General features: G+C 42.8%; 2 protein-coding genes across 9 annotated transcripts; both read left to right on the top strand.

The window, feature by feature from the left end:
• Nucleotides 1–795: 795 nt before the first annotated feature.
• plin3 (perilipin 3) lies at nucleotides 796–10,236 on the top strand. 4 transcript variants are annotated; one of them, XM_081707978.1, is made up of 9 exons: nucleotides 827–952; nucleotides 2,964–3,054; nucleotides 3,664–3,744; nucleotides 4,380–4,575; nucleotides 4,831–4,913; nucleotides 7,231–7,462; nucleotides 7,816–8,171; nucleotides 8,387–8,602; nucleotides 9,315–10,236. In XM_081707978.1, exons 3-9 carry the CDS (start codon nucleotides 3,679–3,681, stop codon nucleotides 9,522–9,524), a joined length of 1,359 nt encoding a protein of 452 aa, XP_081564104.1. In that variant the 5' UTR covers nucleotides 827–952; nucleotides 2,964–3,054; nucleotides 3,664–3,678; the 3' UTR covers nucleotides 9,525–10,236. The 4 variants fall into 4 exon arrangements, with proteins under 4 accessions (XP_026880159.2, XP_081564105.1, XP_081564104.1 ...); XM_081707977.1 differs by having other exon boundaries at nucleotides 935–952; nucleotides 2,584–3,054; XM_027024358.3 differs by lacking the exon at nucleotides 2,964–3,054 and having other exon boundaries at nucleotides 796–952.
• Nucleotides 10,237–10,669: 433 nt separating this feature from the next.
• Nucleotides 10,670–22,061, top strand: zgc:77486 (AN1-type zinc finger protein 5). 5 transcript variants are annotated; one of them, XM_081707983.1, is made up of 7 exons: nucleotides 10,680–10,999; nucleotides 13,166–13,370; nucleotides 14,052–14,157; nucleotides 14,915–15,039; nucleotides 15,763–15,870; nucleotides 17,898–18,042; nucleotides 21,989–22,061. In XM_081707983.1, the coding sequence occupies exons 2-7, from the start codon at nucleotides 13,211–13,213 to the stop codon at nucleotides 22,044–22,046; spliced, it is 702 nt and encodes a 233-aa protein (XP_081564109.1). In that variant the 5' UTR covers nucleotides 10,680–10,999; nucleotides 13,166–13,210; the 3' UTR covers nucleotides 22,047–22,061. The 5 variants fall into 5 exon arrangements, with proteins under 5 accessions (XP_081564111.1, XP_081564109.1, XP_081564110.1 ...); XM_081707984.1 differs by lacking the exon at nucleotides 21,989–22,061 and adding an exon at nucleotides 19,342–20,848 and having other exon boundaries at nucleotides 10,682–10,999; nucleotides 13,166–13,361; XM_027024361.3 differs by lacking the exon at nucleotides 21,989–22,061 and adding an exon at nucleotides 19,342–20,848 and having other exon boundaries at nucleotides 10,683–10,999.
• Nucleotides 22,062–22,171: the final 110 nt, after the last annotated feature.

Genomic DNA, 22,171 nt, shown 5'->3' with positions numbered 1-22,171 from the left:
AACTGTGGATCTGGATGGAATTTGACTTCATGACACTAAGCGCTTGTGGGAAAAGATTTTCTTCCAACGCCATAATCCAATGGTTGCTCTGTAAAATCAGTCCGAAGTCTCAGAGCTGTGGAAAAGCAGCCAGCACGTAATGATGCTACTATTTGTTTACTAGGACAAAGGATTCACAAGTAGACCAGCTCCCACGCACAGCGACCGCCAGGACGGTAAAGGAGCGAAGCGCTCTGTCAAAGCTTTCGTGGTCGCGATGTGACAATACTGCCGCCCAGTGGTGGAAACGACTCATTGCCCTCGGCATGTCTGTTGGCAACTCGAGGGGAGAATGATTGATTATTTTATAATGTAGTGTTTTAAAACGCTTTATTATTACAATTTGACCTTTTAGACCCTAGAACCATTATAACGATATATGAGTATATTCCACATGTACCAACTGATTGTCACTATACTCAAAATTCAAGTTTTTCGTCTAAATGTGCAACTCTCACATATAACTATGGTCTTGCACTTCTGGCTCCAGTGCATCTCCACCAGAGTTTAAGTTCGGGTGGACAGAGTAGGGCGCCTGGTGTTGGGTTTGGTGACGCGCGGCCCTCACTAGGCTCGTGTTTAGTGATTCCCGAAAGCAAAGCGGCATTAAACGGCACGCCTATGTCCCTCTGCGCTACAACACCAGCTTTTAGTTTTAGGTTTTGTGTTAAAACACAACGCTGCGTTTTAGGCTTATTAAACGCTGGAGATTTTGAGTGTTGAAATAGAAAGTGGAAAAGTTTCCCAACACAGTAATGAAAGACGATTGGTGAGTGGGAACTCCGCCTCAACGCGCCTGTGTGTTGCTCAAGTAGACAGACGAGTAGACAGACGTGACAGACGTGTGTGTGTGTCATCGTTCACTAGGACGGACCATCCGAGGACAACGGGACCAACGGATCCGGACCAACAGGTCAGTGCCAAACCCGCCATATGGGGAACCGGGCAGCTGAAATCCATATAAAAGTGTGCGGAGTGTTTTTAAAAGACAAGCCCGATTATTAATAATGCTGTGAGGCGTTAGTCTGTTTTCAGGGGAAATGTGTCAGTGTCAAGCCAACATGTCAAAAGTGAACTTGAATGAACGCGGCTGTGCTCGCATTTTCAATCGGATCCATCTGTAACTTCTGTTGTACATTCCATCTCAGGGTGGGCTGCATCGTAACTCGCTAAGGTTTGAAGTAGGGCAAAGTTGATCTATGTAGCCTATGACCCTTGCGCCGTTCTTGTCGGGATAGGTTTGAAACGACCGGTAACTACACCCTCGACACCCCTCCACCTCACTCACCAATAACTACACCCTCCACACGCCTCCACCTCATTCACCGATAACTACACGCCTCAACCTCACTCACTGATAACTACACCCCCGATACCCCTCCACCTCACTCACCAATAACTACATGCCTCCACCTCACTCACGATAACTACACCCTTGACACACCTCCACCTCACTTACCGATAACTACACGCCTCCACCTCACTCACTGATAACTACACCCCTGACACCCCTCCACCTCACTCACCTATAACTTCACGCCTCCACCTCACTCACCGATAACTACACCCCTCCACCTCATTCGCCGATAACTACACGCCTCAACCTCACTCACTGATAACTACACCCCCGACACCCCTCCACCTCACTCACCAATAACTTCACGCCTCCACCTCACTCACCGATAGCTACACCCCTCCACCTCATTCACCGATAACTAAATGCCTCAACCTCACTCACTGATAACTACACCCCCGACACCCCTCCACCTCACTCACCGATAACTACACACCTCCACCTCACTCACAGATAACTATACCCCTGACACGCCTCCACCTCACTCACGATAACTACACCCTCGACACACCTCCACCTCACTTATCGATACTACACGCCTCCACCTCACTCACTGATAACTACACCCCTGACACCCCTCCACCTCACTCAACGATAAATACACCCTCAACACGCCTCCACCTCACTCACCGATAACTACACCCCCGACACGCCTCCAACTCACTCACGATAACTACACCTTTGACACACCTCCACCTCACTTACCAATAACTACACCCCTGACACCCCTCCACCTCACTCACCTATAACTACACGCCTCCACCTCACTCACTGATAACTACACCCTCGACACGCCTCCACCTCACTCACCGATAACTACACCCCCAACGCGCCTCCACCTCGGTTTCGGTTTAACTTTATTTAGGCTATATTTTGCTTTTAAAACATACATTGCTTGAAATGAACTTCATAGGAACCAGTTCTACTCCCCTAATGACCAAACCATAGGTGAAAAATGGCCTTGACGAGTTAGGACAAAACCTTGGGAAGTCCAGACTGAAAAAGCAATTCCATCCATCCTGGCTAGTAGTGCCCGTGCAAACCGAGTAGGCTAGTAATAAAATAGCAATAAGAATTCAAAAGACGTGTAATTGGACACTCAGTTTTCCACGGATAGTTAAATCACGTAGAGCTGTATGTGTAAGACCCCGAAGCACCTAGCAGTTTTTATCTTATCTCTCTTGGACCAGGATCCGATATGACTAAGCGCGAGACTTTGGTCGTCGACGTGTCGTCAGCTTGGCATGTGCTGCACTCAGGACACCTCGGGAGCGTTTGCATTTCACGAGGTGCGAATTACGGAGAGTAAATATGTGGCAAAGGGTTGTGAGCTGTGGAGATTTTTCTTTAGTTCAGAGTTTAGAGAGACTTTATGGATGGCCTGCTTCTGCCCTTCACACATTAACTTTATGGGATTAAAAAGAAATCAAAATAAACAATAGAAAATAATTGAAATAATTGTAATCAAAGTAATTTAAATGATTAAAAATAAATCTGAATAAACAATTATAAAAGAAAATGCTTTGTCTTATTCTTGGCTGTTCTAAACTTCTCTCCTGCCCCAAAATAGGGATTACAGAGGACAATGTATATAACTCGTGCATGCACACACACTCTGAAGATTTTAGTCTTCACGTTCCAGTAAATGAACTGTTCCCAAGGTACGTTACCATGGCGCTCCACTGGTGCATATCAGTGTTATAAACATCCTCCCCATTTTGGGGGGGTTTGAAGTTGATTTTGATTCATGGACCACGCTTCCATCTTCCTGAGGTCCTGTGAGATGAGGCTACAATTCAACCGGTCACGTGTCGCCAGTTCTGGGCACTAGCGGTTTCCTAATCGGGTGTCCAGATGTTTTGTGTGTCACTGTGTGAGTGAGGCTCTCTGGAACATCACTGGCGTAATCTGGCGTAATCTGGGTCCTGGGCTCTGTTGCAGTTGGACTGTAGTGTTGGGCTCAAGGTCAGTCATGGTGCTGTTGCCATGACGTTTACAGTAACAGGCAAGGCCTTTGACAACAGAATTGCCATCACACAGCATGTGAGTGCGACAACCCTGCGGTGACCCGGTTTGCCCTTCCTTTACCTAAATTCCTCTCTTCCTGAAAAAGGTTTGTTGTTGCAGCACTGATGATGTGTGCTGAAACATCACTGATACTGTAGGAATGTTTATATTGCATTTAAATAGAAGGCTTGTTTCTCATATTTTTCATGCCATAATCTTTCTTTATTTTTGCCTGTACTTAATTTTCCTACATCTCTTACTAGAACACCTTATTCATAATGGCACAGGAAGCCAAAACCAGTGAGATGGACACAGAACCAGCACCCACCTCTCAGGAGGCCCAGGTGGGTCTGATCAGAGCCAGAACCGTCCAGCAGCTATCCAGGGCTGTTGGAAAGAAGTCCTGCAGAGGAGCGAATGCCACTATAAACACACTCCCTGACCTGCTGCTTTGGACTCCAGCTTTTACCTTATTTCACACAAAATCCAAAACGAAGTTGACCAGTTGACCTGTTTTAATGTCAGTACGTGTCTTTAAATCAGATTTCCAAACTGAAAATGTAAGACTTAAGCAGTGGATTAAGCCAGAAACCAGTGTGCTTTGGTATAGGTGAATATGAGGGTAGGGGGCACAGATTAAGATAATCTTTGGGTTACATTATGCCAGTTTTTCCCTGGGATTGACAGATTACGATCAATTTTGGGAGTATACCAGGGTTTCCCAGTGTTCACAGCTAATGGTTAGCTGTGTAAACTATTAACCCTTCATGTTTCATCAGTGCTTCATTCTCTTATTAAAAGGTCCCTATTTAAGAAATTCCTAAAACATTTCTAACACATAATTTGTTCCTAAATGAAGACCTTACGTCAAGTGGTAACTAAGTCGTTTCAAACTGGTGTCCCTGTAAACCAACACACATTCCTGAACTGGCACTGGGACTGAATTCCTGCTTTTGCATGTGTGTGTGTGTGTTGTCAGAGTGTGATGTCTCGCGTGAGTAACCTGCCTCTGGTGAGCTCTGCGTGTGGTGTGGTGTCCAGTGCCTACAGCAGTACCAAGGACAGCGTGCCCCTCCTCAGAGGGGTTATGGACGCAGCAGAGACCGGCATCCGCACCCTGGGGTCGGCTGCCAGTACAGGGACCAAACCCTTACTGGACAAACTGGAGCCTCAGAGTAAGAACTCCTGTATAATCTGGACAGACAGAGAGTCTGTTTATGAAAAGAGGGAGAGTTGTGTTTTTAAGTATTACCCTCTTTTTTTAAAAGCAAAACATTACCAGGTTCAGACAGCAGAACACGTGACTGCTTTTATCATGAGTGTGTGTTTGCTCCCGTCACCAAAGGTATCTGGATCCATTACCATATAACTGTGGTATTTAATGGGCTACGTCTTATGTGTATGTCAGTATTTATTTGTTTATTTTGCAGTTTCCGTGGTGAATGAATATGCCATGAAAGGACTGGACAAGATGGAGGAAAAACTTCCAATCTTGCACCAACCAGCAGACAAGGTAAACTGACCCATTTAGCATATTGTTAAGAATTCATGTGAATACCTGCAGATGAGTAAATAACAATACCAAATACCTGCAGATAAATAAATAAATAAATAACAGTACCAAATACCTGAAGATAAATCAATCAATAAATAAATAACAGTACCAAATACCTGCAGATAAATAAATAAATAACAGTACCAAATACCTGCAGATAAATAAATAAATAACAGTACCAAATACCTGCAGATAAATAAATAAATAACAGTACCAAATACCTGCAGATAAATAAATAAATAACAATACCAAACACTTGCAGATAAATAAATAACAGCACCAAATACCTGCAGATAAATAAATAAATAACAGTACCAAATACCTGCAGATAAATAAATAAATAACAATACCAAATACATGCAGATAAATAAATAAATAACTACCAAATACCTGCAGATAAATAAATAAATAACAATACCAAATACATGCAGATAAATAAATAAATAACAATACCAAATACATGCAGCTAAATAAATAAATAACAATACCAAATACCTGCAGATAAATAAATAACAGTACCAAATACCTGCAGATAAATAAATAAATAATAATACCAAATACATGCAGATGAATAAATAACAATATCAAATACCTACAGAGGAATAAATGACAATATCAAATACCTACAGAGGAATAAATGACAATACTGTAACATGGAGCAATCACAAGGCAGATGCACACACTGAGAAGAGCGAGATTTATTAAGGACAAATCCATAATCAGAGTCATAGTCACGGTCCAGGGTCAGTGAGCCAATGAGGGGAGTCCGGGAATACATAGTAAACAAAAGAGACAAACACACACGATAACAGGACAGGGAAACAGGCTACAATAAGGAGCACAAGCTACACGGGCAGAGCAAACGCATCCAACTGCAGAGAACACAGAGGCATGGATTTACAATAACAGGCAGAGAAACCACAATCAAAGCATGTATTAACACATAGAGGTTAGGAATCAAAGACCAGCAAACGAACAGGGAAAAACACAGCGTTTAAATACACTGGGTAATGAGGACTAACAATGCACAGGTGAAACCCAAAACAAGGACTGGAACATGAGACAGGGAAACCATGGAGACAGGGACACTAGGAGGGGCCAACCGTGACAAGTACCATATACCTGCAGATGAATAATTACCAATACCACAGTAACCTTCATGGAGCGGTATTTATTATTGCTCAACCATGCTCTGTTGAACAGTTTTTAGCCATATCAGTATTGCCTCGGCTGTTCTAGATTTGCATAAACCACATAAAACTCTGTTATTCTATAAACATAATTTATCCTAGACATTTGGAACATATAGGGGAAATGTAGTCAAAAACTTAGATGATAAATCCAGTTTGTCTCCTGGAATTCGGCTCAATAAAACCCTGACAGTTCATTGTTTCCACGTGTTCCTGTTGGTGCTATAGGCTACAATTTTAAAAGGATTTTTTAAAAGAATTTTCCCAATCCTGCTCTGTGTAGTTTAATATACACCTGCCATCTATTTTAATACTCAGCATTTAATGTTTTCCCTGTTTTAAAGCTCTTGATTCTGCTCTTTTTCTAATGATTCGGCCATTCGGGGATCGAGTGTGTGGGTGCAGAGTAGCAGTTTCAGAACATTACGTCCCCGGTTAACATCTAGGTGTGGATGGCAGGGAATGTAACCATGGCATAGACAGGGTGTGATGGAATGAGGCGTTGCCTAGGTAATAGCTACACATACACACAAAGGACTTTCGATGGGGGAACAATAACCCCTAGGATATAAACCCAAACAGGACAAGGTGTAAATGAGCACAGCAGGGTTTGCTGGGGGAGACTAGCCAGAACAGGCCTGTGGGAAGAACATGCAAAGCTCTAAAGACAAGAACAGAACAAAGCACAGCACCTAACCCTCTACTAAATATGCAAAATCTCCAACTATGAACAAGCAGAAAGAAGAACGCTGACCTATATGAGGCTAACCAGACTACACCAGGCCACATGACACGAGGTTTACGTGTACATATTAGACCAACCTGACCAAAAGACAGAAATACAGCACCTGCTCTCTACATACTGTGCCTGTTGATTGATTGGAGGATATCCGGGATGTTAACACTGATGGATAGGTTTCTCCAACTGTCACTGATGCCCCGTAACTGGAGAGAAAGACAGAGAAAAGGAACAGTAAGAGAGAGAAACACAGCAGCATATCTGACATGAAACACAGACAAAACCCTTCCATGAAACAAGCAGTCTACAGGAGACTGTGAACACAGGGCTGGCTTTCTCCCTCCAGCTGGTGTGCGAGACGGTGGAGAAGGTTTACCACTCTGTGACAGGCGTGAAGGATGCCGTGGTTGAGGCAGTTATGGGTGGCGTGGAGATGACCCGTACTGCCGTTAGTGGGGGCATCAACACGGTCATGGGGACCCGGGTGGGGCAGAAGGTGAGCAGCGGAGTGGACCTGGCTCTGAGCCGCTCTGAAGACTGGGTCGACCAGAACCTTCCCCTGACAGAGAAAGAACTCGGTGAGTAATGTGGTTGACTATAGGAAACCACATCACCAGAGTAAAATCTGTAGCAAACATTGTTCTCCTGTTCTGAGTCACAAAAGTCTGAACAACATGACTTGCTAATGAGAAATGAAACATATTTGTTTCCATTTTCTGTATGCATATAATGTAGAATCATAATGCGCAAGTCTGTGATTGCAACTAGTAAGCTAGCTATTAGAGTAGAAAACATTCATTGTGAATACATTTGACCTGCTCCTTAGTTTGTTACATGTGATTAACTGGAAAAATCCATGGCAAAATCTTGGCATGTTCTACGGAGTTGCACGTCCTCCGGAGCGTTACGGGTAGCTTTGCGTCCTTTTCAGCTTCTTTGGCAGAGCCTCTGCCAGAAGAGGAGGGCGGATCTACCCAGAGCTCGGCCCTCAGCTACTTTGTACGCCTGGGTAAGCTCTCGACACGGGTCCGAGAGCGAGCTCTGGAGCATTCCCTGGTCAAGGCCCGCAAAGCCCGGGATGCCACACACAACGCTGTCGCCCAGCTCAGCAGCACCCTGGACCTTCTAGAGACTGCCCGTGCCACACTCACCACTGCCAACCAGCTAGGGGGCGCTCCGGAGCAGCTGCTGAAGAGGTGGACCGAGTGGAAGGAGAGACAGCGTAGTGAGGGGGAGGGCGAGGGGGACGAGGACATGGGCGCAGATGGGGCAATATATCAGGGCATGGTAAGAGTGTGACTTGGGCCAGTTCCTTTTCTTCTACTTTTTTTCTTAAATAAAACCTTTTACTGGATTCAGCACCCATGTTTCATAAGGACAAAATGTAAAAAATGTTTTTGACACATTCCGCTGAGTCTGTTTTGCATCTGGAATAACACTTTGTGAAAAATATTTCTAATAATGCCTGATACTGTGTAAGTGTGTGTGTGTGTCTTTAACAGCTGGAGTTGCGTACTCTCTCCATGGTGCGTGGACTCAGTGAGCAGCTGCGCTTAGCGTGTGCAGGTGTCGTGTCCAGTGCCCAGGGTCTCCCTGGAGCCGTGCAGGAGCAGTTGAAGAGCGCCAGGCACACGGCTGAGGAACTCCACGCCTCCCTGGGCAGCTCAAGCACCCTCACACCGCTGCTCCTCCAGAAGAGCCGCCAGCAGATTGCCCAGGTGGGAAAATCAGGAGCCTACTGTAGCTCAGAGCAGGGCTTACTCTCCTGTTCAGACTGGGTAGTCCTGTAGCTCAGAGCAGGGCTTACTGTCCTGTTCAGACTGGGTAGTCCTGTAGCTCAGAGCAGGGCTTACTGTCCTGTTCAGACTAGGTAGTCCTGTAGCTCAGAGCAGGGCTTACTGTCCTGTTCAGACTAGGTAGTCCTGTAGCTCAGAGCAGGGCTTACTGTCCTGTTTTGACTGAGTAGTCCTGCAGATCTGTCCTGCAGAGTTTCTCAATTCCATTTCTGGGTCCTTCTGCAGTTTCAGGTCCTCCCTCCTAACACACCTGATCCAGGTCACATTAGAATTAGCTTGTGAGTTGGATCAGGTGTGTTTTGGAGTAAGAGGCCCATGAAAGTGCAGCACGCTGGCGTCCCAGGATTGGACTTAATCCCACATGTTAGCATATGAACTAAATGTCAGGATTTTTAAAAAGGTTTAAATTGGATTATAGTGAGTATGAACAAGATGCAAATTCCATAACATTTTTCAGGTGTATGCAAATTTGAAAAGATTTTTCAAATAGCTAAAAGAAATTATTTTTTGTATGATTTTTTGTTTTGTTTTTTATGAATATATTGCTTCATTATAAATGTATTAAACTGAGTAAAAGGTTTTATCAGATTTTGAGAGATGATGTTGTGTGTTGTGTGTATCCCTCTTGTGCCAGGTGAGACAGTCTTTGGACGGAGTGACAGATTATCTACTGAACAACACTCCACTGAACTGGTTAGTGGGGCCATTCTCTCCTCAGCGGACAGAAAGAGTGCCAACCCCAGAGCAACCCAGAGCAACCCCAGAGCAACCCAGAGCAACCTCAGAGCAACCCAGAGCAACCCCAGAGCAACCCCAGAGCAACCCCAGAGTAACCCCAGAGTAAGGCCACGCTGAGCCCCATCATCCACTCCTTCGTGTAAGGGGGACAGACGGATGGATGTGAACAATGGTTTTAATTGTATTATGATTTGTATTTAAATTCTTTCAGTCACTGTTACAATTAATGCCATGTCAGCAGAGAAATCATTAGTGGAACACTAGGAACACAGAGTGCCTTTTTAGCAGTGAATCTATATTTTTTTTTAGCATTTTCAGTATTTTTAACTGACAGTACTGAAACTTTGATTCAAGGTCAAAGTGGTGGAGTACCAAACCAACTCAACCTTTGCAACATCAGCTGTTATATTCTTTGTTTCAGGATTTAGAGTAACATTTTTCATAGTCAGTGTCATAGAGTAACTATACCTTTAATTACAGTGTAAGAAATCTCTAACAAGGTACAGCATGGAAAACAGGTTGAGTGAGCAGAGTACAAAGTATCAAACTGTTGTTATACATTGTAATTCAGTATCTTACACTGTAACTAATGTAATAGTGACTGTGTAATGTAAAGTGTTACCAGATTTTGTTATTTAGCAATTACATTTTGGTAATGTACTTTTGGTACCTGCAATTTACTGTTTTACTATCTCTGTAAAATATTGGTAAAGTAGCATAACTTTAAAGTCTAAAACTACAGATGCTGAAGAGAACCACAACTCTGTTAAGATCCTATTAAAACCAACATGTCATAAATAAATCTTTTTTTCCCCAAATACCACAGACTGCATGTTTCTAGCTATTTAAAAGCACTGTCAAAGAACCAGTTTATTTTAAACAACCACTTTATATAAAATGATTTACACTTTTATAAACATTACACTATTATCTAAGAATGACGTTTCTTCTGAATTAACTTATTTTTGAATGTTTACAAGTATCTGAACTTTGTTCTAATGGTATTAATCTAAAAAAATGGAAAAAAATGAATATATCATTTTTTAACACTAATCGTGGTCAGTTTCTATGAAGATATATAAGCCTGAAGTTATAATGTTTCCTCAAGAATTAAGTTGTTTGTTATAGTTCAGTTTGTTAAATTTGAGTTTGTTAGAGATGAGTTAGTTAGAGTTGAGAGAGTTGTTTGTTAAAGTTGAGTTAGAGTTGAGTTAGAGTTGAGTTAGTTGTAGTTGAGTTTGTTAGAGTTGGGTTAGTTGTAGTTGAGTTTGTTAGAGTTGAGTTTGTTGTGGTTGAGTTTGTTGTAGTTGAGTTTGTTAGGGTTGAGTTATAGTTGAGTTAGAGTTGGGTTAGTTGTAGTTGAGTTTGTTGTGGTTGAGTTTGTTAGGGTTGAGTTGTAGTTGAGTTATAGTTAAGTTAGTAGGTAATAGTGGCTCGCTGCTTCGCATCTTACGTCACGCTAGTTGTTTCGAATGACTGGTGCTCGCGCTGCTCTGGACAAGGCCGCATCAGACGAAACCGATTATCTGTATTTCTCGAGATCAAGGTCGTCACTTTTTCCATAGTCGCATCGAATTACAGGTAACTACATTCTCCGTTAGAAAATGAACTAAAACACATGTATAAGGTGCTTAAACCAGACAGTTGTCGGTTTTGTTTTCGTGCCAGCTGACCAGTTCTCGCTTGCCTGCTACCGCTAGCTCAGCTAGCGGAGTACGGGCTCGAGCGCAGCTAGCCGCTAGCTGTTTAGTTACACATCTGTGGGTCATAATTCGCCACAGAATACTGCCACCAAGCAAACGGAGTAGCCAGCTAACTATATTACGAGAGACGGTTTGGTTTGAGTTGGCACATTTTACTGTGACTGTTGTGGCGTCGTCTGGTCTGGTGAGGGAGATACTTGTCTCGATACTCGGGTCAAAGACACTTTTTCAAATAAGCTAAGCTAAGCTAACTGCTGCTAAATGGGGTTTCATTGACCTTATCCAGCTAGAGTCAATTGTAGCTAATAGCTGTAGCCTGGCTATCTTAGTTAGCTGTTATGTTTTCGGCCAGTTTTATTTAGCTAATTTCTATACTGTCACTCATTGTGGAATGGAGTGCTTATGCATATCTGTGAAGGCGTTATGAGTATTTTAGTTAAATCTGCGGTGGGACACCGAATGGTAATAAACCAAACATTACAGTTCGACATTTTCTTACTGATTAGCTACGTAGCTAAGCTAGCCACTGCTGCTGCGTTAACCCAGCTCGTTCTTTTGTTTCACATTCATCGAGGTTCACATCCATGCTAACTGGCACTGGACAATCTTGTCTTTGTGCTTTACTTTGTACTGTCAAGCTGGCAGCCAAATAGCGGCTGTTCTGAACCACTGCTAGCTAAGTGTAGCACGAAGCTGGTAAACAGGCTTTACTTCAGGAATGTTTTTTCCCCCATCGTCTCGGTTGAGTCGTAAATCAAACTAGCGAGAGCAGTCACCCCAATACAGCAGCCTATATCGTCTTGCCTCTGTAGGGGTCGAAAGGCTACACTCGCCTACCTAAAACAACTTCGATAGCTTCGCTAACTGGCCTCATAGAGCCAGTTGATATTATGGTACTTCCTTTCATTACTTCCCACACCTGGGCGCATCGTGTTGGATTCTGTTTTCTTTTCCGTCTGTTGGTTTTTCAAGAAAACAGTTTCTGCTTAGTAATGTATGGTATGTGCTGTTTGTCGATGTCCTGGGTATAGTTTTGTTTTCGACAGCGATACCAAAACCTTATTTCTTGGTACCTTTTTGTGTAACTCGTTGTTTTTAATGACTCGGCATAGACCACCTGTCTGTTCAACCTTAAAAATCCTGATGATAAATAAGTCATAATCAGAGAGGTTATGTTCATGAAAACATTGTCCAATCCCAGAAGTTGATGTCAACGCAAAACACACATTAGGAAAAAATAAATGTACTTTTTAGAGGCACATTTTCACATATGTACAGTTATCAGCAAAACACACAGAGCGTTTATAAATAGTCACTGTCATCTTTTAAAACATTTTATTTCATTATTAGCTATTTACGAATTCATGTTTCCTTTTTTGAAAATTCTAATTACTATGGATGGCAAGATCTTCTTTGAGGGCAAATCAAACTGAGTAGTTTGCAAACAACATTATAATCCCCAGGATGGCGATAATTGCATCTGTCCTTGTAAAGTGTTCTGCTGGTGTGAGGTCTGAACTACCATCTTAAGTGTTCGTTCAGGAGTCTGTGTGCTTGTGTGCTTGTGTGCTTCTGGCTCTGTTCACGACTGTTTTTACTTTTCATGCAAGCCTTTTAACAAATAACCTGATATAATTTATTAATGAATTTTTACTTTTATATTGTGTAGGCGATTTAGCCAGTTCATGTTAACATTAAATTAATGTTAATCATTTTTAGATGTTCACAAACACACTGAATGTACATGAATGTATAGTTGTAAATAATAAATTCTAGATGTTTTAAAGGTCTTACACCATGCAAGCTATCTTGTAGAATGCTATTCTGATTGGTCAGTTGAGACATTTAATGGCCTGTTATTTCTGAATAATAGGCAACATTGTAAGTGTGGTTCTGATAGACTGTTTTTCTTAGCAAATGTGTCAGTAATATAAATCAATTTAGTGTCAAGTTATTGATGTCTTTGGTCTGGCTTACTTGACATTTGGCACACTTCTTGAAAACCTTTGAAATAAATCCATAATCTTTTTAATTATATTTTCAGAATTGCCCTCTCCCACCCCCCCTACCCCACCCTCTCTCAAAGAGCATGGCTCAGGAGACCAATCAGACACAGGTGCCAATGCTTTGCACTATGGGATGCGGATTCTATGGTAACCCCCGCACCAACGGCATGTGCTCGGTCTGCTACAAAGAGCACCTGCAAAGGCACCAGGGAGGTGGACGGAGCAGCCCTCCAGGTGAGAAAGGTAGGCTAAAGGCAAGGGGCCTGGCAGGGAGCTGGGGCTTCTTAGGGAGGGCAGGAGAAATTGCCAGTGTGTTGGTAATGTTCATTTAAGGTATTCAGTGCGCAATCATCGTTGGGTCCCTTCATGTTGAATGATGAGTTTTAGGGCCATTGTTTAAAAAAAGGAACTACAAGATTTTGAGAATGATGTCTCAGTTTTTTGAGAAAAACATGATAATTGTTTGAGAATAAAGTTGTAATATTTCAATTCTAAAGCTCATATTTACATTTATGCACTTTACAAACCCTTTTATCCTGAGTGACTTTCAAAAGCAATTTAGTTGTCTACTCAGAAAGGTATTCCTAGTCAGCAGGAATAGGTTGTAAAGTATAAGATGAAAGAAGGAATTTTTAATATTTCCCAACTAATGTCCTAAGATACGATTACATGTGTATATTTTGAGATAAAAAGCACAGTATTATACTATTATGCCATTATTATCATCATAATTTTATGATATCATAACTTTATTCTCCCCTCAGTAATGATTACTATTTGTTAAATGTTTGATTTAAAATGGCATCATACATTTAGCATATTGACCAAATTGATGACTTATGTGAGTGTGATGAGCACTGGAGGCCATTACTGAACACTTGGTGGTGTCATTCTAAAGCTCTTGCTCTACCTGCCTTTATCCAGCTGCCACTTCTCCAGTGGGGTCTCCGGGAGCCACGGCAGTAACCGTGGAGACGACCCCTGCCCCAATCCCAGAAGTGGTCACCCCGTCAGAAGAGCGCATGTCCAAGTATGTCCACTTGGGTAGTTCCTGCACATTTTCCTTCAGCCAAAAAGTTGAGAAATCAGAAACTGCAAAGACTACTAACCCCGCTGTGAGCCAGTACCACAGCAGTACTGTAGACTAAACCCTCTGTGAGCCAGTACCACAGCGCTACTGTAGACTAAACCAGCTCTGAGCCAGTACCACAGCGATACTGTAGACTAAACCTGCTGTGAGCCAATATACCACAGCGGTACTGAAGTCTAAACCCGTTGTGAGCCAGTACCACAGCGATACTGTAGACTAAACCCGCTGTGAGCCAATATACCACAGCGGTACTGAATTCTAAACCCGCTTTGAGCCAGTACCACAACAGTGCTGTAGACTAAACCTCAGCACTGCTCTGTGTCTTCATGACGGGCTTCAGAATTAGGAGGGATAAAGTCCAAAACAGGAGGGGTAAACCCCAGTACATGCAGGGCATATGTTCTCCCAGGACTGCAACCACGGCAAGAACAAAAAAAAGCACTGAGGAATCTTTTAGCGTATTTGTTCAGGGGCTAGTATTTCAGTAGTGTGACATGAGGCTACAGTGTTTGTATTGTGTGGAGTGGTATTTAGTGACAGTGAGCTGTGTTGTCCAGCCTAGCAGATGTGAGAGTATTTGTATTGTTTGGAATCTGAGTTGGTTCACCCAGCAGACGGGCTATGGTTTGTATTTTGTCTGTGTGTCTGTGTGTGTGTGTCTGTGTGTGTGTGTGTGTCTGTGTGTGTGTGTCTCCAGCTCTCCCAGCCCAGTCACCCAGCAGATGATTGCGATGAGCATTTCCCAGGACACTGCAGCCACTGACTCTGACAGAGCTGATGGTGAGGAGGAGGAAGAAGAGGAAGGCTCATCCCAGAACACAGGTCAGCTTTATTCTGTTCTCAACCCCTCCCCTCTCTCCCTCTCTCACTGACACGTATCATTTTTTCTCTTAGTTCTTCCTCTGCACCATGCAGACATTTGGGAAACAGTTAGACTTCTCTTTTGAATTTTCACTCTACCACTTTCTCTCTACCTCTCCCCTCCACATCTTTCTTTTTTATCCTATTCTGTCTCTCTCTCTATTTGTCTCACTCACATCATGCACAGTTCACCATCTCTTGGTTCAGCCCTTACACCCCATCTCTTCCATGTGTGTTTTCATTTGAATAGCACCGCTAATAATTGTCATAAAGGTTTTGTACTGTTAGCATGTCGTGCATGTGTACAGTACATGTGCTGTCCACATTTCTGCTCTGTCCCACCTCCCACCACACCTGAGCCAGTCTGATGAGTGCACTGGACACCTCATATAGGTGCAGTGGGAGCTGAGATGGAGCGGAAACATGGTCTGTAGGGTGTGCCCTGAGCTTTGTGTGAGAAACACGGTTAGATGAGGGGAAATCACCCAGCTGTGTTGTGGACAATACAAAAATCCTTTATGTGCTTTGTGAGCAGTTCGGTGGGATTCTACCACTTATTGTGAACGTGGTAATCGAGTCAGTCAGTGAAGTACAGAGCCTAGCATTACAGCACAGGACAGAATAGGGTGGCTTTGATTGACATCAGACCCTGAGATCAGACCCTGACCATGGCTTTTATCACAGGACCAGTGGGGGAGACAGCACAGGCCTCCTCGGACGGAGATCAGACTCCTGACAAGAGCAAGAAGAAGAACCGCTGCTTCACTTGCAGGAAGAAAGTGGGCCTCACGGGTAAGGGGTGAGGGCTCTGCGTAGTGTGGCTCAGAAATTATTTATGAAGGAACTTCAGAAAAGTTCAGATGGGTTCATGGGATGCACTTCAACTTTGGTGCACAGTAGCTGTGAATTCCAGTAGATATTTCTTCAGTCTTCTGGCATTTTGGAAAAGTAACCTATAAGTGATCTGATGGTAAACGTTTATTGTTTTAGCTCTTTATGTCATATTTGATTTAAAAGAAAACAGTTATTCTTTTAACATTCAGACCTTCATCTTCAGTTTATTGATACAGATATTAACATGTACGTTAGGAGAGCTTTATGTTGGAACACTCGTTGTGCTCAGTTCTTCCAATTTAGGGCACTACAATGGAAGTTAAGCTGATTTAGTTATTTATTTATTTAATGGGTGTATTTGTATACTTGGTTACGAATCATGCCTTAAATGTGAAACCGCAGACATTACCAAACAATGTGTATCTTCTCTGGTAACACTCAGCTTTACTGTAATGCCGTGATTTCTCAGTTCCTGCTTGCTTCTTGGCCTGACTGGAGAAAGTATTATATCCTCTTTGGGCTTCAGTCTAGGAACCCCTCAAGAAAATGCCTTTATTTGTCCCTGACACTATCTATAGTTGGTGTAGTGGTAGGGGTTGGATTACTGGCCAGCCACAGAGTTTTGTTTCATTTGAAAGGACCTGAGCAGTCAGGATTCTTCAGGACACTCTAGAATTCATCCTGCTGCTCTGATTGGCTGCCCCAGAAGCAGCTGACCATTCCCATACCATTCAGGTTCACAGTGGTATGCTTTGAAAACCCCTGCACTCCCCCTCCCCCCTTTCATTACTCTTGGTTAATCTTCATCACACCTGTCTTCATCGTATTGCACATTTTACACTAGTGAATTATAATCTGTTTGACCGTAGACTTTGACACATTCGAGTTTTTCTTCATCATTGAAAGGAGATTTTGAAGATTGGCTGGTTGAGCAGTGTCACTGCGTCCCTGGTGCTCCTTCCTGTTCTGGGTGTTGTCCTTGGGGTTGTCTCCTTGGGGTTGTCTCCTCTCTGCCATTGCATCTGTATCCAGAGAGGACAAATCTGGACAAATCTCTGTCTGTAGAAAGCTTTCTGAAGATAAAAAAACACTAGTCATGTGTTGGAGAGCAGCATTGTTAACTTGCTTCAATTCAACAATGTGGTGTTCTTTTTATTCTGTGAACATACACACACATACCCACACACACTCACCCAAAACACATGAATGACTTATTGAAAATGCCCAGAGAACTGTTGAGTGGATTGAGTGCGTAGTATTGCACAACGGTGAGTGGGAGTCTCAGCAGTGAATGTACCGGTGAGAACACAGAGTCCTGGGAACAGAACTTCTTAGCTTTCCTGAAATTTGAGGCTTCACGAAGAGGTCAGTATTCAATTAGCTTACTCCCATGTGCCCTTACATTTAGCACAGAGAGATCGCTCTCTGAGAAGTATAGTTGCGGATTTACAGAGGGGATCTCAGCTGAGTTTCATAGTGAAAGACAGACAGACTGGTGCAGCAGTTCTCATAGTGCCAATCTGCTTGGCACTCGGCCAGCCCACTCCCCCCACCCCCCACCCCGCACCCACTACTTTACTTTCCCATCAATGCAAGTCTCGTCTATTTACATCACTTCCTGTCGTTCCTGTCATGGTGTATTTTATAGGAAGCGTTAGTCTGGCATTCACAGTAAACATATTCGGGAAGAGCACTGAGACTGAAACTGTTGTGTACATCTGTTGTGTAATAGAACATAAAGGCTAAAAGAAGGGCTTGTGGGATTATTTGTAGGTCGTTTCTGGTCATTGTAAGATTTCATAAATCTGTTTTTGGATATCAGGACAGAAACTTCAGCAGTTGTTCAGTGAAGTGTCTTTTATTTTCCAGTGAACTGTGCCAAAAGAACAATGACAAAAGCGCTGTCTTGTCCTGTGGGTATGGGACTCCCCGACGGGACCCTGTTACTGCTGGTTTGATGCAGATTCCCATTCTCTTCTCTACAGGGTTTGACTGCCGCTGTGGCAACCTGTTCTGCGCGATCCACCGTTATTCGGACAAACATGACTGTCCCTACGACTACAGAGGGGCAGCGGCAGCCCGTATTCGCAAGGAGAACCCCATTGTGGTGGCTGAGAAGATCCAGAAATTGTGAGGACTGATGAGTATGAGAAAAATTACAAAAGAAAAGTGAGATTTGTTTGACCTTCAAGTTGTTTTTGCCCGGGGACAAGGATGCTCCAGAATGTTACCGTTCAAACACAACTCCATGTTTTCATGGCAGGGTTAAGCAGGATAGGTGAGGTCACACTGCCTGTTTCCTAACCTGGCTTCTCTCTGATTCTCCTGTAGTGATTGTGTGTATGCGTGTGTATGTGTATGTGTATGTGTGTGTATGTGTGTGTGTGTGTGTGTGTGTGTGTGTGTGTGTGTGTGTGTGTGTGTGTGTGTGTGTGTGTGTTGGGGTTGTGCTGAGAGTCAGGGAGAGCACTCTGGAGTTGGATGTGCTTTTCCGTGCGCTGCGGGAGGGAGGGCATGTTGGGTCTTAGCCTTGCATTGTTTTACTTTTATTGGGAATTTCATTTGTTTTGATATGATCTTCTACAAATGTAAGGAGCAGATTAGGCCCTTGGGGTTGGGGGTTAAAGGTTGGGGGGGGGGGGGGGTCCTGGCTTTTTTTCCCCCTTTTTTAAGGAGGCAGGGGGGACAACCCACATCGTCAATTCCGGTTGCATTTACAGAAAATTCTCTTTCATATAGGCTTATAATACTAACGTTTGAGTGCGTGAGGTCTTCTGGAGCAGGGCAGAGTTAGTGAGGGCAGAATGAGAGCCTTGACGAATGAGTGAGTGGGTGTCCTCTTCCAGCTTCATTTCTTAGTCCCTTGTAATGAGTGTATGACATCAGAGGATCTATATTAATATATTGAAATTAGCTTGAATTGTGTGATTGCGTTCTATTTATTTTATTTTATTATTTTTGTTTATTTTCATTTGGTGGGTTTGTTACTGGAGGATTTGGAAGCATGTATCCACAAAAAAAGGCAGAAAAATATCTTTGTTCTTAATCTCAGCTATAGTTTCTGTATGATTATGTATCCATTTAAAAAAAAAGAAAAATATATGTATTATGGGTTTGAGTCCTGTTAATATCTTCTAATAGGCAATGACTCGCAATGACATGAATAATACATCTTTCACTGTGGAATCAAAGCACAACCTAATAATCTCGTCATTACCTGAGCACAAGCACAGAAGCGGCATGGCCATCTGATCTGTGACATCATCAGTGACCTCGGCGGGGCTGTCGGGGACTCTGATTTGCATTTTAGCCTTCTCTCGAACGCACGCGCTCCAACTACGTCGGGCCATGCCTTCAAGCGAGTGTTCTGACAGATGTTCCTAACCACCAGCAGACCAATGAATGATGACGGAACATTTTTTTTCGCAGTTCGTTCCTACGGCAACACGTCGCCTGCCACTTCAAGACTCTCGCGTTGTTCCACAGCTTTGGCTAAGATGAACATCCTGTGCTTTGATGATGTCATACAGGAAGATGTACCCTGCTTCCAGGAAGCTATGGCTTGCATGGCTGTGCAGTTATTAGTACGGAGGCTGCGTGTTTTTTTCCTCGCTGTGTCTCCAGGGCCCTGCTGAACTGAGCTGGTATGGAAGTTTTCACATTAATGCATTAACGCGGCGCATGATTGAATGGAGTCTAAGGATTTGTCCAAATTAACGTGCCTCTTGTGTGTGTTTTCCTTTATTTTTCTCTCAAATGTATATACCATGTGGCTACTATTCATATAGTTATGATCTAACGTAGAATGGCACAAAGGTAGTAAGCAGAGAAGGGGGAGATAATGCATAAAAATGTGTACGTTTTCATATGTATCCAAGTGATTATCTGCTATTTGTATAGAAGGAAAGAAATGAAGGCCTGTGTTTTGGGACAGGGTTGGAGGTGTTGAATGTCCCTGTTGTTTTGTGTGTCAGAGGGCTGATGGAGCCAAAGTGGTTGGTTTAGAGAGGGAGCGGTTCCACAATGTTTGTCCAAATTGGTGTTGTACGAAGTGTGTGGCAGAATCTCCCAGTGTCTGCATGGTTTGTGTCCCTTATATGCCAGTAAAGTAAAAAATACACAGTGTAAGATTAAGAGGTTGCTGAAATTGTAAGCTTTGCTCATTTCCTGATTGGTACACTAGCGCCCCCCCCCTTCCCCCTTTCAAAGCAGACCTAACTACAAACAATGAATATATAAAATGATGTTCACTCACTGATGACATGGTCAAAATGCTGTTGGCAGTTCAAACTGTATGACCTTGCTTGTACAAAAGGGAAATAATTATAACAAAGGCATGAAAAATGGACTAAGATTTTCACCAGTCTTCCCAGCAGATGCCGGAGACTGGGTCAGATTTTTTTGGCCACACCAAAAGTAAAAGACAACTGAGTAAACTTAGCCAATCAGGTTGCCAGGCTACTGAATCCATAGAAACAGCCACTTAGACCCCAGTTGTGGCAAAACTCAGCAAGAGTTTCCCCCATTTGAAAAGGCCACCATCAGCTCCTTTCTGTTCTGTTGGACTGTGTCTCGTGTTCTCCTCTCATAAACAGTCATGTGTATGGACACAAAATCATCTGTGTTCACGCTGACCTGTAACCTCCTGTCTTTCCTCATGAGAATTAGATGACCCAAGTCTTGAATGTTGAAACTTACCGATTAACTTGCTTCTGAACCCAATGGTCTGAAGTAAACAAGTGTCTGAAGAGCGGTCCTGGATTTTCTCCGTTTAAAGCTCGTCCTCCTGTAAGACTCCTCACCTTCGTCACACCAGTTCCCAGAGACAATGCCAGATATCTTTTTTTCTTTTTTTAAATTTTTTTTTTTTTCAAATTTAGGATTGTATGATGTGTAAAAGTATAAAAATAAAATCACAAAGTTTATTTTAAAATTACCTTCCCCCTCCTCCAGTGTTGGTTTTCATTCATTTTGTCTTAAAAGCATGAGATTTTCAGACTGTTCTAATGTGAGGGGGCTGTGAGCTGTGATTCGGGACAGTTCGGAAATGCCTGCTTACCCACAGCAATGAGAGACAAATACATCTAAAACTTTAAATGGTTCTGGGGAGCTACACGATTGTTTTTAATTAATTATCCATGTCTGTAAATGCAGCATGTTTTGTTATTAATCTGTCGTAAATAACCCATGCACAATATTTTCCTTTAGCAGTTTTTACAAGCTGATGTCTAATTACAGTAGAACAAATGACCTGAAATGTTCCTAAAGAAAAGAGTAATTACAAAGCTAAATCGTGTGCAGTGTCGTTTTGGATAGCAAAGGCGTAAGTACAGATATACATCATCCCACGCTCAAGTGTATATTAAAGCTGAATCATTACTGTGCAACCACTTGTAAACCTTTTGTTAAGCTTGTTATTATCTGTAAGCTGTAAATACGTCTTCGGTTTGCATTAGAGTGTGTTTTGTGTCTGTCAGTTGTATGTGAATATAGTTGCTGCCAACAGGAGGCTCTGATGCTGAAACAGCATACCTTTAGGATAAGTGGGTCTTGTCTCAAAAGCATCAAAATGACCTTAACCAAAGTTTCAGAGAGGCTGTGTATCACTTCTTGGAATCTCAGGAAATGTCCCGCTAAGTAGCTCTGTTAGTTTGGGGTAACCAGGCTGGTCAGTTGGATTTGTACTCAGTAGCGCCATTTGACTTCAGATGAAACAGATAGTGAGACAGATGGACATTAAAGTGTGTGTGTGTGTGTGTGTGTGTGTGTGTGTGTGTGTGTGTGTGTGTGTGTGTGTGTGTGTGTGTGTGTGTGTGTGTGTGTGTGTGTGTGTGTGTGTGTGTGTGTGTGTGTGTGTGAGAGAAATTCTGAGGAACACTGACTCAGGACCAGCTGAGTAAAGGGACTATTCTTTGCACTACTTTTGGTATTGCAGAATTTTATAGTGGTATGAGTATTTGGTTTTTTTTCCCCTTCACTTTTTGTATCTTTATAATTAATGTTTATTGGCCTATTTCTGCCACGCATGCAGTTGTGGTGTTTCTGTGAACGTTTAGGACTTGTTTATGTATCTTAGGAAGCAAGGACTCAACTGGATGGTTGTCCCATTTGTTAGATTCTTGATTTGTAAGTAGATCCTACACTTCACTCCCATATAGGGCAATGGCTTCAATAATTAATATATTTTCGCCAAATTATAGTTGGAATTCTCATTAATAATTAATTTTTCTCTGAGTTAATTTACTGCTTGGTTAAAATC

Source organism: Electrophorus electricus, chromosome 25 (genome assembly GCF_041902795.1).
Source record: "Electrophorus electricus isolate QZ-2024a chromosome 25, ASM4190279v1, whole genome shotgun sequence".
In the NCBI taxonomy this organism is placed as follows: domain Eukaryota; kingdom Metazoa; phylum Chordata; class Actinopteri; order Gymnotiformes; family Gymnotidae; genus Electrophorus; species Electrophorus electricus.
This window is presented reverse-complemented; position numbering and strand designations above follow the sequence as displayed.